Genomic DNA, 17,467 nt, shown 5'->3' with positions numbered 1-17,467 from the left:
AAAAAAATCACAGCTGCGTGTGGTGGCACACACCTTTAACCTTAGCACTTGGGAAGCAGAAGTAGGAGGGCTGCCATGAATTCAAAGCCAGTCTGAGACTACATAGTGAATTACAGGTCAGCCTGGGCTAGAATAAGACCCTACCTTGAAAAACAAAACGAACAACAACAAAAAAAATCATGATCTAAGTATATTGGCAGGAAGGTAAAAGAGCTTGAATTCTTATCATCTGTAGTAAGAAGAAAGGGATAATGTGTAAATACTGAGAAATTATACCAACAAATAAGTACTATTTAGCAATATGGGGATATGAATCATAGAAACTGCCTTCAGAATTGAAAATTGCTACTTCTTGGATAGAGGAAGTGAGTTACAGCTTTTGGGATTTTCAATATACATGAGTTATTTCAAAAATAGAAATTTCAAACACAAAGAAAAAATTATGCACATTACAGCAAGAAGAGTTCTGAGGCAGGAATAAAAACTAAAGACAATTGACTATACTATGATACTGGGTAAATCATACAGTTTCCTTATCTACTTACTAAAGGAATTTATTCCTAAGATTTGAACATTCTGATCTCATATTTTTTCTTAGAATAACAAGAAAGAAAAATAATTAAATACAAATTTCTTAATGGCCTCCTGGATAGCTTTATATGTTTGTTCACTTTGCCAAGGATCTCACTACCTTTACCTTGGTGCTAGAACAGACCCAGCATGGCCCCAATTTGGGAATCATATTGTACCTGTGAGGCTAGTCTCCGCATGGCTTCCTCCTGCCGTCTGCGCATCTCTGGAGTTCCTGGGCAGCTTCCACTGGTAAGAGATGAGTGAGCTGAAGGGGGCTGTGTGAGTGGCAGCTCTCTGTTGGCATCGGCATCTGAATTAAAAGATGTGATATTTGCATCAGATAATCATAAAACTGGACTAAAGGAAGATCAGATTCAATTTGTTCTATGACCCCATAATGCCACTCCTAGCTACATACTCCAGGGAAATAAAAACTCATGTCCACATAAAAACATGTACACCAATGCTCAGAGAATCATGCTTTATTTTTATTTATCATGTATACATTTATGTGTGTGTGTGTGTGTATGCATGTTAATGTGTTTGGAGAGTGTGCATGTGTGGAGGCTACAGGACAACTCTGGTTGTTATCCTCAGGAACACCATCCACCTCTTTCTGAGAAAGGGTCTCTCACTGGCCTGGAGCTTACCAATTATGCTAGATTGGATGGCCAGCAAACCCCTGGGATCCTCCTGCTTCAGCCACCCCAGTGCTGGTATTATAGGTGCATACTGCTACGCCTGGTATTTCACATAGGTACTGAGGATGAAATTTCAGGTTCTCATGCTTGTGAGGCAAGCACTTTACCTGCTGAGTTACCTCCCCAGCCCAAGAAGCATGATCTGTAATGGCCAGAAAGTAAAAACAACTCAGGTGTCCATCAACTAATAAATGGATAAAATGGGATACTCCACACAGTAGCTACTACTGGATGATATAAAGAAATCAGATGCTGACACATGCTACAGCATAGGTGACTTAATATTAGGCTAAATCAAAGAAGCTGGTCAAAAAGACCACAAAGTATATGATTCTATTTATATGACATGTCTGGTCAGAGAAATCCACAGAGGCAGAAAGCAAATTAGGGGCTCTCTGGGGCAGGAGGTAGAAAGTTAGAAGGAAAGTGGGATCTACTACTAACATATGGGTTTCTTTCAGAGTTACAATGTTCTGAAATTAGATCATGGTGATTTTAAAAAAATGTTTTATTTTTACTTATTTATTTGAGAGAGAGAGAGAGAGAGAGAGGGAGGGAGGGAGGGAGGGGGGGAGGGAGGGAGGGAGGGGGAGGGAGGGAGGGAGGAAGAGAGAGAGTGGGGGAGAGAGACAGAGACAGAGCACGTGCACCAGGGCCTCCAGCCACTGCAAACAAACTCCAGATGCATGTGCCCCTTTGTATATCTGGCTTACATGTCTCCTGGGGAATCAAGCTTCAAATGGGGGTCCTTAGGCTTCACAGGCAAGTGCTTAACCACTAAGCAATCTCTCCAACCCAGATAATGGTGATTTTTATACAACCTAAATTATACAACATAACCAGTAAAAATGCTGAACTGAGCACTTTATCTTATTTTTAATTAATTTTCCTTTCCTTTTTGGTGGGCAGGGAACAGAGATAAGGCCCTGCTGTACAGTGTAGGCTGGCTTGGAACCCATGGCAATCCTCCTGCCTCAGCCTCCTAAGTCTGGCTCTGAACTTGGTATTATTGTTTTATTTTTTATTCTTCTGAAGTAGGGTCTTACTCTATAGCTCAGGCTGACCTGGAATTCACTATGTAGTTTCAGGGTGGCCTCAAACTCATGGCGACCCTCCTACCTCTGCCTCCCAAGTGCTGGGATTAAAGGCATGCACCACCATGGCCAGCTTGAACTGAATACTTTAAATGGGTAAACTGCATGGGTTAATACAATTAAAGATTAAAAAACTTTTTAATAAATTTCACTGATTCCTATTATTCAATAAAATGTATCATTATCAACTACTAGTAAATACAGACAATATATATGGATAAGATCATAGTTTTAAAAAAAGTATCAAAATAAAAAGTTCAAGTTGTTACTTGGTAGCCAATAGCTACTGAAAAGAAGAATAGAGGCAAGTAGTCATCACTTAACTCTGTACCAGAAAAATAGAATTTAGATTCCTTCCTCCAAGTGGTGAAGAAGCTGATTTCTTGGTCAGTGGATAGAGTCTGAGTAACTGCAGAGATGTGGGCAAAGGAGACAGCACTGGACAACGTCTAAGGAAACGTATGATCCTTTGACTGGAGGCAAAGCAGACTGTCACTGTATTACTGCTGCTGTTCACTCTTTCCAACTCCATTCCTTGTTATTTGGAGTTTGATTTTTGTGGGTTACTATTGTCCAAACACTCTTCTGGCTATTCATTTTTGGAGATGCCCTCTTGTTTTGTATGATTGACTTATTTTTTTGTTTGGCATTTGGAGAATAGTAGAAATAAAAGGTAAAAGGTAGGTGGTAATAGGTTGTCAGTGCACACAGAAAATGGTAACATAGACTTCTGAGATGAGCAGAGCAGCCAAAACAGGGATTATTTAGCTTAGCAGCTGTTTGGAGGCTTGGGAGCTGTTGAAAAATGTCAATCCAAGTAACGGCATTGGGACTTTCAGTGATAGAAAAATATAGTCTTGTATTAGAAAGAACTCCCCCAACTAATGCACTAAGTATACCTGTAGTGAATGCAACAATGCCTGGATTATACAACTGGTCTATTTTCACAAAATGTTTTTGTTCTCTGTATGTGCTGGGGTGAGGGGGCTAATGGCAGAAAATGATGGGGGAGTCAGATCTGGGAAAGTAGGCGGAAAGCAGGATGACAGGCTAGTGTCTGTCTTGACAGTTTTTCTGTACCTTCCAAGGGAAATGACAGGGAGGGGGCAGGTTGGGGTGCGGACTGTGGGAGAAGGAGAGCCACGCTAAGAAGCACTGTAGCTAAACTGTTCACACTTTCTGTAGCTGTACTGTCAGTGTGGAGGAGGCAGAAGAAAGAACAGATGACACAGAGAAGTCAAAAACTCTACAACTTTCTAGTTATTGTCATTGTCGCTACTGTTATAAAAGGGCATCATTGACCAATGATTAAAAAAGCCAGTGGGATTCCAAATAAACCAATCCAAGTTTAATGTAGGCTAAGCTTTGTAAAAAAAAAAATTAATCCAAGCCTCTGACATTATTCTTATGCATTAATGAAAGGAATCCTACTGCTGCTACCAACATTTTCAGTGTCAGCTTATATAGTAATAGATCTATGCTAAACTCTGCTTGTTCTGTCAGTCACTTGCTCTTGACTGCTTTAAGGAGGGCTGGTTCTACGGACAGAGGCAGAATATAGTTTGACACCAACAAAATGCAACAAAATTATTTTGCATAAAGCAATACCAGTTGTGTGTAATTCTAAAATAGAGACATTTTCTTATATTCTAGATCCCCTAACTCCTTTTCCAGTTTTGAAAGTTAACTAAAGGGACAATTCTGGGTCAACAATAGGGATTATCTCATGAACAGGGATTATATCATTGTTTTTGGAGACTCTCAAGACAAAGGATGTTAGGGAGTAATTTAACAAATTACTTTTTAAAGAATCTGCTTTGGGAAGCACATAGGCTGCTATCTACTAACTTCTGCTCTCCCAGGCTTATCGAAGGAACCCCAGGTCCTTTTGCTTTCTGAGAAAGCAGCTATTCTCGTCTTTCAGAATTATCTTCTTTGTACATGATTCTACAGCTGTTATCCCAACAGTGATACACACAGGAGTCAGAGAAACTCTTAGTGTCTGGTTTTCTTTCTGACACGCTCAAATGGTTCAACTCTTAGACTATTTAGATCAAACGTAGTTGGGGTTCTAGATATTTAAACATTTAAAGGAAAATACTAGGATTAGGTTTTGAAATATACTTTCAACAATGAAGATATTCTTAGAATCAAAATTTAGGCAAGAAACTATTTGTCATCACTGTTTTGTAGTGGTAGGTTCTGAATTCTGTCTGAGGCGCTCTAGACAATTGCTCTATGACTGAGATACATCTGTATCCCCTGGGTGTAATTTTTAAAAACCCACTAGTCATATTTGTTGATTTCTTCAGATACAAAAACTGAGATGAAGAATTAAAGTAGATACTCAAGGTGTTAAAGGAGAGTACAGTCAATTCAAGTGTTCTGGCACAAATCCGAGGTCCTTGGCTACTGTAATACTATGTTGTAACTCTTACTCAGCTGGTTTTCTTTTAGACTCTGGCTCTTCTACATGACTGACATCTATAAGTATAGCAGAGGTAATCTGCCAACTTGATGTAAGGCTACTATGTAATTCCATTAGGAAGTCAATATATTTTGAGGGTATTGAGCTCTTGTTAGGGTGCCATGATCACACACAAACCATTTCCAGTAGTTGTTACCTGAAAGTGTGTGATGGGCCAGATTAGTGCTTTGGACTAGTACAGCAAAATTTTCTCTTCTGTTCTTCTATAACTATCAATAAACAGTAGACTCCTTTTCTACATATGTTGTATATGTGAAGAACACTCAATACATTTCCATTTATTTTCTTTGTCCAAGTGAGTTTTACCAATAAGGAGAGGTAGCATAGAAAAAAACAATACGTGAGAACATGGCCTCTAAAACCAGGCTGTTTCATTTGCCATTTATTGACTAAAACCCCGGTGTGTGTGGGGGTATTATTTCATCTGTCTTAGTCTCAGATTACTTACCTGTGAAAAGAAGACAAGGAACAACCTTAGTGAAATGATAAATGATTAAAGGAATTAGTATTTGTAAATCACTTCAAAACTATTTGGTACACAGTAAGAACTATATGATAATTAAAAAATTACTAGTCAAGATCACAAAATGATCATTAATCTTGTGAAGAAAGAAGCCAAAGTGTGTGTGTGTATGTGTGTGTGTGTGCGCGCGCGCGTGCGCACGTGCGTGCACATACATGTCACATCTTTCCACAAGAAAAGAGGCAAAACCCTTCACGGACACAGTGGGGCTAAGTCCAAGCTGTGTGACGCTGGTATCAGTCAGCAGCAGAGAAATAAATGCTGCAAGCACATTGTGCTACTATGTAACAAGAAGTAATGGGCACAGGCTTGCAAAATTGACAGTGACAGATGTAAATAGCTTTACAAGTGATTGCTGGAGTCATTATCCAATAGACAGACCAGCCACACAGCTCAGAGGTAAGAGTCATAAAGTCTCATGAGGAAGGTTTGTTCTGTCACACTTAGGTTTGGATACCTGGGTTAGCTGTATACAGATTATTATAGTCTTTCTCTGAACTCTGAATTAGTGGTTCTCACATTCATGTCAGATTTTATAGCTCAGAAATAAAAGGATATGTGACCTAATATAAATATGTCAGAAAATATTTCAGAGCCAATGACACAGGAAGTTCTTTAAGAGGGAATACATAAACCACTCATGGTGGCTCATGCCTGTAATCCCAGCACTTGGGAGGCTGAGGTGGGGAATTGCCATGAGTTTGGACCAGCCTGGGCTATACAGTGAGACCCTACCTTAAAAAAAAAATCCAAATAAATAGAAAATAAAACATAGGAAGCTGGGGAGATTGCCCAGTGGTTACAGAAGCTTGAAACATCTGCTGTGCCAAGTTCCATTCCCTAGTACCCACATAAAGCCAGATGCACAAAGTGGTGCATTTTTCTGGAGTTTATTTGCAGCCATAAGAGGCTCTGTTGGACCCATACTCTTTCCTGCCTGCAAATAAATAAATACAAATATCTTTTAAAAATAGTATAACAATGGGGAGGTAATATGATGGAGAATGGAATTTCAAATGGGAAAGTGTGGGGGTGGGGAGGGAGGGAATTACCATGGGATATATTTTATAATCATGGAAAATGTTAATAAAAATTAAAAAAAAATTAAAAAAAATAGTATAACAGCCTAGATCAACTTTTTCTTTAAATAAAAAGAAATAAGGAATACATACGCTTGGGGGAGGCATGTGGGCTGTCAGAGGCAATCTGCCTCATCCGTGTGCCATGGCAGCTGAGGGCCACTAGTCTGGAAATGATGGCGGTTTTGCCGAACCCAATGTTTCCCACAATCACTACTCCTTGGTTCACGCTGGCATTTGAACTCTGAAGTTGAGCATCAATTTCATGGAAAACCCAATCTCGGCCAACAAACACTGATTCTGTCGTAATGCTGGGCACTTCAAATAGTAGGGGCTTCAGGGAGATATCTGGAGGCCTGTAAGGTGCAAAGCGAACTGGAAGGAACAATGAAAAAAAAAAACAAAACACACAGAACTTAGTTCAAGCTGTCATGGAGAGAAGTAGAAGGAAACAGCAGTATGATTTAAGTTAAAGAGTTACAGCAGGATGGTCTTCTGGGATTTTCAGAGCTAACAAAATTCTGACTTCTGCTTCCACACAAATAAGCAATGCAGATGTGTTAGAGCCACTTGATGCTCCACAGGGCAGAACAGAAACACAAACAAAACAAATGCTTTATATCAAACAGAACACTGGGGTAGCATTCAGAATTATTAATCAGTGGGGATGGCCTGTGCATCAACATTCAGTATGGATGCAACCATAGTAAAGAAAGGTCTAAAAGACTTCTACTATGCCTGAGGATAACCTTTTACTGTGGATGTGGGGAGAGACAGGGGTGGAATTCCCGGGATGCGGGTAGGCTACAGTGGGGTAACTTGGCAGGTTAAGATAAGTAGTTCTTTAATATTTAAGAATATTAATTAATATTAATATTAATAATATGGCTGTAGCAGTACACGTCAGTTGAAAATCAATCCTATAGAAAGCAATGCAAACTAAGAAATCTTGTTTCTTTGAAGTCTCCAATGAGAACAGTAAGTCCTTTAAAGTCATGACAGCATTTTGTTTTTCACCTTAACAGTTCTATAGCATTAGAAGACACAAAGCCCCTCCAAGGTCTGAAGGTTTAAGAGGTCTTAAACATGGTCAGCAGTCAAGCAGATACCAAAGGTCCACCCAGTGCCATTGAACCTTACTGCTTGCATCCCTGCCAATGGGGAAAAGCACAACAAAAGAATGAGGTCTGGCTTGTACCCATGCCATGGGGATAGAACCCCATGACCTTCCTGCGTTTACACAGCTGTGCTGACAGGGGCCAAGCACGAGCGATGCTTTCAATGCTCTCGGAAACAGCATAACCAATATGAATTGATTTCAAAGAACAACACTGTAATTACATTGACAGTAAAAGGATCTTCTTTAATCTTTCTTTCAGCATCAACAGGGTCTTGTTATATATCTGTGTAGTGGCCTGAAACTCATAATATAGCCTAGGCTTGCCTCACACTCATGATCTTCCTGCCTAAGCCTTCCAAGCGCTGGGATTACATACTGTACCACTGCCCCAGATTTGGTAAAAGGAAGTCTCCCCTAATAGTCCTTATGTGGGTTAAGTTCCCTCCTAACTGACCAGATCTATATACTTAATTTCTGTATCACTGACCTTAGCATAATCATTGAAATGTAATCGGTGCTCAGTAAGAAAAAAATTAATGGGAAGACATTCCACTTTAACCTTATTTTGTTATTTTGGAGCACAAGAAAGGCCAGAGAAGGGAAGGGAATGAAGACAGGAGAAAAAAAAAATTATGAAAGAAAAGTTAGATTTACTTATATTACTTAAATTATTCTAGAACATACCATACTACACCAGCTAATTGAACAAAAAAGTTTATATATTTTGGTATTTTTCTCTACAATGTTTGGATAATTTTTTTTAGAAATGAAAAAATATGTAATTCTTTTAAATTACTTAACTGCAAACTGAGCATCCCTAATCTAAACATTTGAAATCCAAAATAATCCAAAATTTGACAAGATCCCAAGCATTTTGGAAAGGGATACCCAACCTTTATGCATGATTAACAACATAAATATAAGTATAAAGAATTGGCTATTTCTTTCTTTCTTTCTGTTTTTTGTTTTTTTTTTTTTTGAAGTAGGGTCCCACTCTAGCCCAGGCTGACCTGGAATTCACTATGTAGTATCCAGCTGGCCTCAAACTCAGTGATCCTCCTATCTCTGCCTCCTGAGTGCTGGGATTAAAGGTGTGCACCACCATGCCTGTTTGAAATCAGCTACTTCTTTCAGGATGGTTTGAATAAAGGATTTAAATCTTTGATAGGCAACAATGACCCATGTAAGTGTCGCTTTCACTGGAGAAGAAAAAGACTGAAGAAACTGTGGAGACTAATTACTACAAAAGTCCTGGAAAATTCCATGAAGGCCTGAGCCAGAGAGACCAATGAAAATGAAAATGGAGGACACACACACTCTCTCTCTCTCTCTCTCTCTCTCTCTCTCTCTCTCTCTCGATTAGTTGCAGCTGGATAGGGAAAACAAATGAACAGATTTTTTCCAGGGCTGGGGAGACGGCTCAGCAGTTAAAGGTACTTGCTTGCAAAGCCTGCTGGCCCTGGTTTGATTCCTCAGTACCCATATAAAAAAAATATAAAAAATATAAATAAAAAATATAAAGTGACTCATGCATCTGGAGTTCCTTTTCAGTGGCAAAAGGACCTGGCATGATCATACTCACTCTCTTTCTCTTACTCTCAAATAAATGCAATAAAAAAAATTATCCAGTTTTAAGTTTTGGAGCTCAGGGAGAACCAAAATCTTGACCTAGCAAGAAGAGATATACTGTTGGTTAGAAATAATGCTCCCACTTTCTTTCAGTTAGTCTTTCCCTCTAAATGTGAATTAGACACGTTTCTACATGTAGGGGAAAGGAATTAAAATACTAGATATATCAGAATATGTTCCAATTTAAATTTCAAGTAAGGTGAATAAAATAGTGAGTTAATCTCTATAGAACCATACTACATTCTTTGTGATTATGTGACAGTTCTATATGCATCCAAGCCCTGCATTCTGATTTGAATTTATGCATCATAAATAACTAGTAGATTCCTCAAGCCTTGCAGAGGGTGGTTTTACATGTCCTGTTTGAAGCTGAGCACCCAGTAGTCACTTAATCTCAGCAATATTGCCAGCTATGCATCTCTGCATTGACCACTGCTCATTGTAATAAGAAATGTCTGTGAATGAGGCTCCAAGCAGTACTAATATATGGGAACAAACAAGGAATTTAGAAGGCAGTTTGACTTTTTTTTTTTTTTTTTTTTTTTTTGCATGACCAAAGTAATATGTTCCCTTGTAGGGCCTTCGTTCACAGCCATAGGTGTTTGGTCATCTTCACAGTACCAGGCAGACATGTAACCCCTCCTGCGAAATGGGCCTCAAATCCTATCAGGAAGCAGTTGAGTTATTCCCATAACATTCATGCCACTATTGCACAAGTGGGCATATCTTGCCTGGCATGCTGGTTGTAGAACACACAGGGTGCACAGCTGTGTAGGACTGTGGATGGCTTTTCTCCCCCAGCAGCTTGCAAGAGGGGGGCAGAAAGAATGTAAAACAGCATAGGATTGAAAAACACTGTCTTCTGTACACCACACAGTCATTACACTCGTGAACTCATAAGCCTGAGCCTGTTAACACTTCACTATCAGTGGGGGAAGGGTACTTGAGACCTCAGACCTCCCAGAGCAGCTAATAGCTACTGGAAGGGAAGTCAGATTCATCAGTAGTGTAGCACTGGTAGGTTGCCCATTCCTCAATAAGTAAGCTTCAACCCACAATCATGCAAGAAACCATAATTTAATACAATGGGTTAAAAAGGGCATGAAAATAAGGGGCTTAATTGGAAGAGGGGTGCGCACAGGTGGGAAAGGGTATGAGAAAGGGTAATAGGGGGAAATAAGATCAAAGTACATTATATACATGTTTGAAAATGTCAAAAAAAAAAATGGAAAGAAATTCAAACAAATCTCCTAGAGTCATGTATGTATGTATGTATGTATGTATGTATGTATGTATGTATGTATGTTTTTTGTGCTATGAAGACCACTGCAATGAGAAATACATGCAGGATTAGGTTTGAGTGTTCAAGACAAGTTAGGTGATAAATTAATTTTTATTTTTATTTATTTGACAAAGAGAAAGAGGGAGAGAGGGGGAGGGAGGGAGGGAGGGAGGGAGAGGGAGAGAGAGAGAGAGAGACAGACAGAGAGAGAGGGAGAGAAAATGGCATGCCAGAGCTCTAGCCACTGCAAACAAATTCCAGATGTGTGCGTCTCCTTGTGCATCTGGCTAATGTGGGTCCTGGGGAATTAAACCTGGTTCCTTTGGCTTTGCAGACAAACACCTTAACTGCTAAGCCATCCCTCCATCCCTGACAAATTGTTTTTATATTACATTAACAAGAAAGACTGATAAGAGTTGACATAAACATTTGCTCCCATAGAAAACAGCTGAGGAGTAAAGGGCTCACAAGATAAGCATTAACAAAGCAGAGAACCTTTCCACTTTCTATTAGAATGAGCAATACTAGCATTGGGCCTGTTTGATGACAAAAGGGCTATAAAGCTCCACAGTAAGATTCTCCAGTGGTTCCCTACTGCATTAAGGTTGAAATCACAACTCCTTTCATACCCTCAAAGCTTGGAGACAATGAGGAGCCTGCTGATGCCTGCAGGCTCCACACATCACTTCCCCCTTGCTCTATCAGTGTCTTGAGCAGGGTCTTTCTTTCCTTGGCTGCTCACATGGCAGGCTGCAGCTAAAATGCTATCTTGTCAGAAAAGCTTACCTTGATAAACTTTAAAGTCTGTTCTTCTCCCTCATCATTTTCTTTATGCAAAAGGCATTTGTTTCTCTCAGAGATAATAGGCTTATTTGTTTTTGTAAGAAAATGTATGAGCATATTAATTTCCTTATCACATATTATATCCTGACACAATATTGGTTTTTTTCTTTTGTTTTCTCATTTATTCTGGTCTCTATAAAGATGGAAGCCATCACTACATCATTAGCACTTAGTCTGAGATACGAAGTAAAGCTTCAGTAAATACTTTTTGAATGAATGAATATTGGAGAAGAGATTCAAGAAAGTGTTATTAAGATTTTTATATATTAGGAGAGAGGAAGGATGAAGTATCTTGTCACTGTACCAGAGCCCACACATGTCTCCAGAACATAATTACATGGCAGTTCCTGTTATTTAAGAATCAAACTTGCCCTAGCAATGCCAGTCTGTCTCCAAGTCGTGAGGATCTTTTCCTTTGAAACATTCTTCACCTCAGCCACCTCTTGTTCACTTCTAAGTGTTCCCACCTACCTGCGGGCTTTCTCTGTTACTCCCCTGGGACTGTATCTGGCTTTCCTAACTTCACTTCCTGTCTTAGGCACCTCATGTTACATAGTCTACTGGGCTAATTTTTATTATTATAATTGCATCATGTAGCATCTCTTCTAAAATCTCCCATGGCCCACTTTTCTGCCATATTAAATCTGAAATACCCCTGCAGATTTTCAGGGCTAGCTGTAGCATAACTTATATCTCTACTCCTTTTTCACTTTTTTTTTCTTTTGACAACAGGCCTCAGTATGCAGACCGGCCTTAAATTTATAATCCTCTTGTCTCAGCCTCCCAAGTACTGGCATTGTAAGTATATGCCACCTGCCAGGCTGCTCACCGTGGACTGCCAAGGGAGGGAGACATAGAAATGTGCATCATTTTGTCTTTGTGCAAGCTGTCTGTCTTACCTGAAATGCCCCTTTCTTGTATTCAAACCCTGTCCAGATATTATGATCCAAGTTAATTTTCATTTTATTCATCCAGTCTTCATTCATTTCTACTTTCCAAACTATGTCAGGTAATACAAAGCTTAATTCTATGCTGATTATATGAATTCTCTATACTGTTTACTGACATGCTTTTTTATTGTGTGGGTATCTCACGTATGCTACGCAAGTGCTCTACCACTAAGCTAAACCTTTAGCCCTTACTAACATTTTATATATATTTGTATTATATATATATTTATTCCAGCAAAGGCTTCTGTGTGTATGTTGCATGTGCATATGTGTATGTATTTGTATGTTTTATGGGCACATAAGTGTGTGAAGGCATGTGCAGAGGCCAGAGATCAATGCTAGGTATCTTCTTCAATTGCTCTCCACCTTGTTTTGTGATAGGGTTTTTTACTGAACCCGGAGCTCACCAGTTATGCTATGACACACAAACCCCATGCAATTGCCTGTCTCTGCCTACCCAGCTCTGGGATTACAGTATAATAATATATAGTAAGTATACAGGTGCATATCTCTATATATACCTTTTTTTAAAAAAAATTTATTTATTTGAGAGTGAGACACCAGACACAGAGAGAAAGACAGATAGAGGGAGAGAGAGAGAATGGGCGCGCCAGGGCTTCCAGCCTCTGCAAACGAACTCCAGACGCGTGCGCCCCCTTGTGCATCTGGCTAACGTGGGACCTGGGGAACCGAGCCTCGAACCGGGGTCCTTAGGCTTCACAGGCAAGCGCTTAACCGCTAAGCCATCTCTCCAGCCCTATATTTACCTTTTTTAAAAAAGGCTATTTTTTTAAACATGGGTGTGGCTATCTGAACTCAGGTCCTCATGCTCACATGGTAAGCACTTTACTTACTGAGCCATCTACCCTTACCAAATCTTATTCTTCTAACCACATTGCAAGCTATTTCAGGGGAAGAATAATGTCTAGTATAGTCTTGAACACAGACTAGGAGTGAGAGAGAGAGAGAAGGAAATCATATTGCTGAGTACCTTCTGTGTCTTTGGCATGGGATAGGGTTTTTATATATGTTCTCACAAAAAAAATTTTGGTCATGAAATTCACAAATCCATTTTTGTTTATGTGTGGTACATGTATGTATGTGTGCAGATGTGTGTGTTCTGTGCATGTGGGCGGAGGCTAGAGGAGAAGTCGGTTGTCCTGCCCACTGCACATCTGCATGTTTCATTGAGGTGCAGCCTCTTCTCGGAGCCCACAGCTGCTGTTTTCGCAAGCCCCACGGATTCTCTGGTCTATGCTTCCCACAGTACTGGGGTTACAGGTACATGCGGCCAAGCCAAGCTGTTCACTTGGGTGTGTGGGAATCAAAATCAAAAGGTTTCAGGCTCTCATACTTGCATAGCAAGTGCTCTTACCCATTGAGCCATCTCCCCTGCCCCTAAATGAATAAAGTGAATAATTCCATTACTGTATAATTATTACCTCTATCTATTTTTAATTTTTTGTTGTGTGAGTTTGCATGTGTGGGCACATTCATGCACTTGTTCATGTGGAGGGCAGAGGGTGACACTGGGTGCCTTCCTTCTGTCACTCTCCACTTTATTTATTGGGACAAATGAGTCTATTTAGGACTGGAGATACTTAACTAATTTAGAATTTGAATCCAAACCTAGTTCTGACTCCAAAATCCAGTCCTTTCCTATCACATTGCATCTTCTCTATTGAATAAGAATATCAGATCAACTGTAACCTGCATCACCTCACTGAGATCTGGAATTGATTAGGCTTAGCTGACTGGCTGAGCCATTTGCTTTTTTCTTTACTTTTCTTTGTGTTTCACTTTAAGAATTGCATGCTTGGTCAGAGGTAATTTCCAGAGAAAATAACTATTGATAGATTAAGCTGCTTCCTAAAAATACTTATCTCTTCAGGTGTGAAATTACATATTTGTTTAAATTTTTAATTTATTTTGTATCATATATATGTGTGTGTGTATATATGTATGTATGTATGTATGTATGTATGTATGTATGTATGTATGTATGTGTGTGGGGAGAGAGAAGGGGGGGGGGAGATCCGAGAGCATGCCAGGGCCTCTGGCCACTGCAAACGAACTCCAGACACATGTGCCCCTGTGCATCTGGCTTATGTGGGTCCTGGGGAATTGAACCTGGGTCCTTTGGCTTTGCAGACAAGTGCCTTAACTGCTAAGCCAACTCTCTAGCCCATATTCTGTTTCAAAGGAGACTTCATTAATATGAATAATGACAATTTATAATACAGAGTAGGTATCAATTCAATGTAAAGACTTCATCTTTAGAAAAGAATTTTGTTAATGTACTACACTAGGCATGGTAGCTTATGTTCACAGTCCCAACATTTGGGAGGCAGAGGCATGAGTACTGCTGCAAGTATGAGGTCAGACTGGGTTACATAGGAAGTTTCAGGTGAGTTCTAGATACCAAGTAAGACCTACCTAAAAAAAACCTACAGAAAACAGGTAACATTTTCCTGTTGCCATGTTTCATCATATCTCATCCTACTGAGAAAACCCTGACATTTAAAAAAGCTATTTAAATTTTTTTCTAAAAATGTAGTCAATTCACAAAAGTCTCAAGAGAAAGAACACAGACAAAATTAGACCAGTACCATATGGTAAAACAACTGCAGACACCAAGAACAGCCAAGGAACAGTTTCTGTAGCTCAGAACTGGGGACTTTTGTGAGATCAGTATAATGAAAAAAAGTAATACTTTTTACATACCCAGTACAAATTTAGGACTGGATTGTGGGGCATGGAAGAAATGAATATTCTCTGTAGGATTCACATTCCTAAATGAATGTTTCTTTGTTTTGGAATATCAACTAGTTTCCAAGACATTTTCTAGGGTAGAAACCACAGAAATAACCCAGTGAGAAGTTACTACTGCAACTACAGTGGAGGTAAGGGAAAAAGATGACTTAATCCATACCATTTAGTAACTGTATATGGCTTTCCTACTGCTGGCACCCAGAAGATAGCCTTCGTAGGGTAGCCACAAAGCAGGAAGACCATCACATTCCATCCTTACCAAAACATTCCAATAAATTATACTATCTGCAGTCTACTTATAAATGTATATAAAGTGTAAAGTGATGGGTATAAAAAGAGATGATAGATAAATAGTTGAAAAATAGGAAAATGTTAGTGCTAAAATCAAGAATAGTGGGTTAATAAATGTGTATTATAAAATTCTCTCAATTGCTTTCTATATCTGAAAATTTTTCCCAACCAAATAATGAGGAGAAAACATTCCAACAGGGCACACACATAAGCTTTGGAAAGACAGTTTTTAAGGGATATAAGAACCACTATAGACTCCATCACTGTGTGTAATTTCTCTGTAAATTTTGTGTTTATAGCAACAAATGATTTTTTTTTTGAAAAGTGTTCTCTGGGAGCTCGTCACTTAATTATATATGTTTAAGTTTACAGCAAGAGTCTTTTTTAAAGGCAAAGAGTAAACTAAAAAACAAACAAACCACTAGACACTGGGGCTGAGAGTAGCTTAGTTGTTAGAGTACTTGCCTAGCATGCATGAAGCTCTTGGTTTGAGACCCAGTGTTATATGCACTGGCCTTGTGCATGGTGCCTCAGGCCGGTAATCCTAACATTCAAGAGGTAGAGGCAGGATGGTCAGAAGTTCAAGGTCATCTCAGTTACATAGTGAATTCAAGACTAGCCTGGGATATATGAGAACCTGTCTCAAAAGCAATCACAAACGAATGAACAAACCCAAGAATGCACTAGGATTAACAAACCTGCCTGCCCCCGAATTGAATATCAACAGTTACAAGGGGCTTATCAGGGAAGGAAAAGGGAGAACAAGAGAAAGCTCTGAAAGGCCTTTGCTAACATGTATTTATTCACAGAAAACACGATGAATCAAAGTTAGTCGGAGACTGGTAGGAGAAAGGGTGTATGTAACACAGCCAAGGTCTGATGCAGAGAAAAGCGCAGTTGTACTCGCTCGCGTTCTTCTATGACGACTAGCGTTTAGCCTGGAAGCACCTCAGAGCACAAGATAAATCACAGGCTCACTCTCAGGGTTCATACCATGCATGCTATCCCCTACACAAAACAGAGCAAAGACACATGTGCTTTAAAGAAAACCATATATCATCAACAAAAAACATGAGTCACCTCACCAAAAAGAGGCTTACTCATTTATTTAGAGACAGGGTCCCTCAAAGTAGGCCTGCTGACCTAGAACTTACATGACTGTGTCTCAGCCTCCTGAGTGGTGGGATTATAGTGTGTTATGTATGTGTGCTAACACCTAAGAAATGAGGTAAGGGACCACTTGTCTACTGAGGCTCTTCTGGAAGAGATGACTCTCTCATTTTCGAGTCAAGCCTGTTGTTTATTCTTGGCACTTGGGAACAGAGCTAAGAGAAGCAGGTATTTCTATCCGAGGAAATTTGCTTTGGGAGAATGTGAAACAATTTGGGTCAGGTTCTATAAAAAATGCAAGGACAATGATTTGAAAGATGTTTTATATACATTCTTCTCAACAAATAATAAAGCAGAATCCTCTTTTGGAATAGCAGGAAAACATGGCAGAAGGGGTAAAACTAGTGGCCCAGGACTAGTGTGCTTCAGTTTGCATCATGTCTCTGTCATTCACCAGCTGCGTGACTCTGGAATAGTAGTTACTTATGTGAGAAACACCTCCACTTCTTCCTATTTAAACCAGGGCTAACAATGACTCGATGAGGGCTAAGCAATGCATTTAGGATAGTGTCTGATTGTTAGCTGATATTACTACCCACATCATCAAGCCAGAGAGACATGTGGCAAAACCATTAATCACCTCCCTCCCATCCACCATGCATTCTCGTTTTAAAAGCAAGTAACAAAAAGGATACCAAGAACTCAATCTTTTTAAGCCTTCTTACCTCAGAGGATTCTGCTGCACGATCTTTTCTTTTACCACCCAACTTTTTGAAAGATCCATGCCTGCAATCTTCACTTTCTTTCCTTTTTTCAAGGTAGTGTTTCACTCTAGTCCAGGCTGACCTGGAATTCACTATGGAGTCTCAGGGTGGCCTTGAATTCATGGTGATCCTCCTACCACTGCCTCCCAAGTGCTGGGATTAAATGCAATCTTCACTTTCATAGCAATAAATCAGCTTTGCTTCCGCCCATACTGTTAGAATTTTTTGGCTAATGTCAGTAATGTCTT

At 39.6% G+C, this 17,467-nt stretch overlaps 1 protein-coding gene across 3 annotated transcripts in view; it reads right to left on the bottom strand.

The window, feature by feature from the left end:
- Tanc2 (tetratricopeptide repeat, ankyrin repeat and coiled-coil containing 2) overlaps positions 1-17,467 on the bottom strand; it is a 382,841-nt gene that overhangs the window by 107,465 nt on the left and 257,909 nt on the right. For all 3 annotated transcript variants that reach the window (XM_045158789.1, XM_045158790.1, XM_045158791.1), the window contains 2 exons: positions 6,552-6,833; positions 750-883 (listed from right to left, as the gene is read on the bottom strand). In XM_045158789.1, the coding sequence (XP_045014724.1) occupies positions 750-883; positions 6,552-6,833 (416 nt within the window). The remainder of the gene's footprint in view (positions 1-749; positions 884-6,551; positions 6,834-17,467) is intronic.

Source organism: Jaculus jaculus, chromosome 9 (genome assembly GCF_020740685.1).
Source record: "Jaculus jaculus isolate mJacJac1 chromosome 9, mJacJac1.mat.Y.cur, whole genome shotgun sequence".
Taxonomy (NCBI): Eukaryota; Metazoa; Chordata; class Mammalia; order Rodentia; family Dipodidae; genus Jaculus; species Jaculus jaculus.
This window is presented reverse-complemented; position numbering and strand designations above follow the sequence as displayed.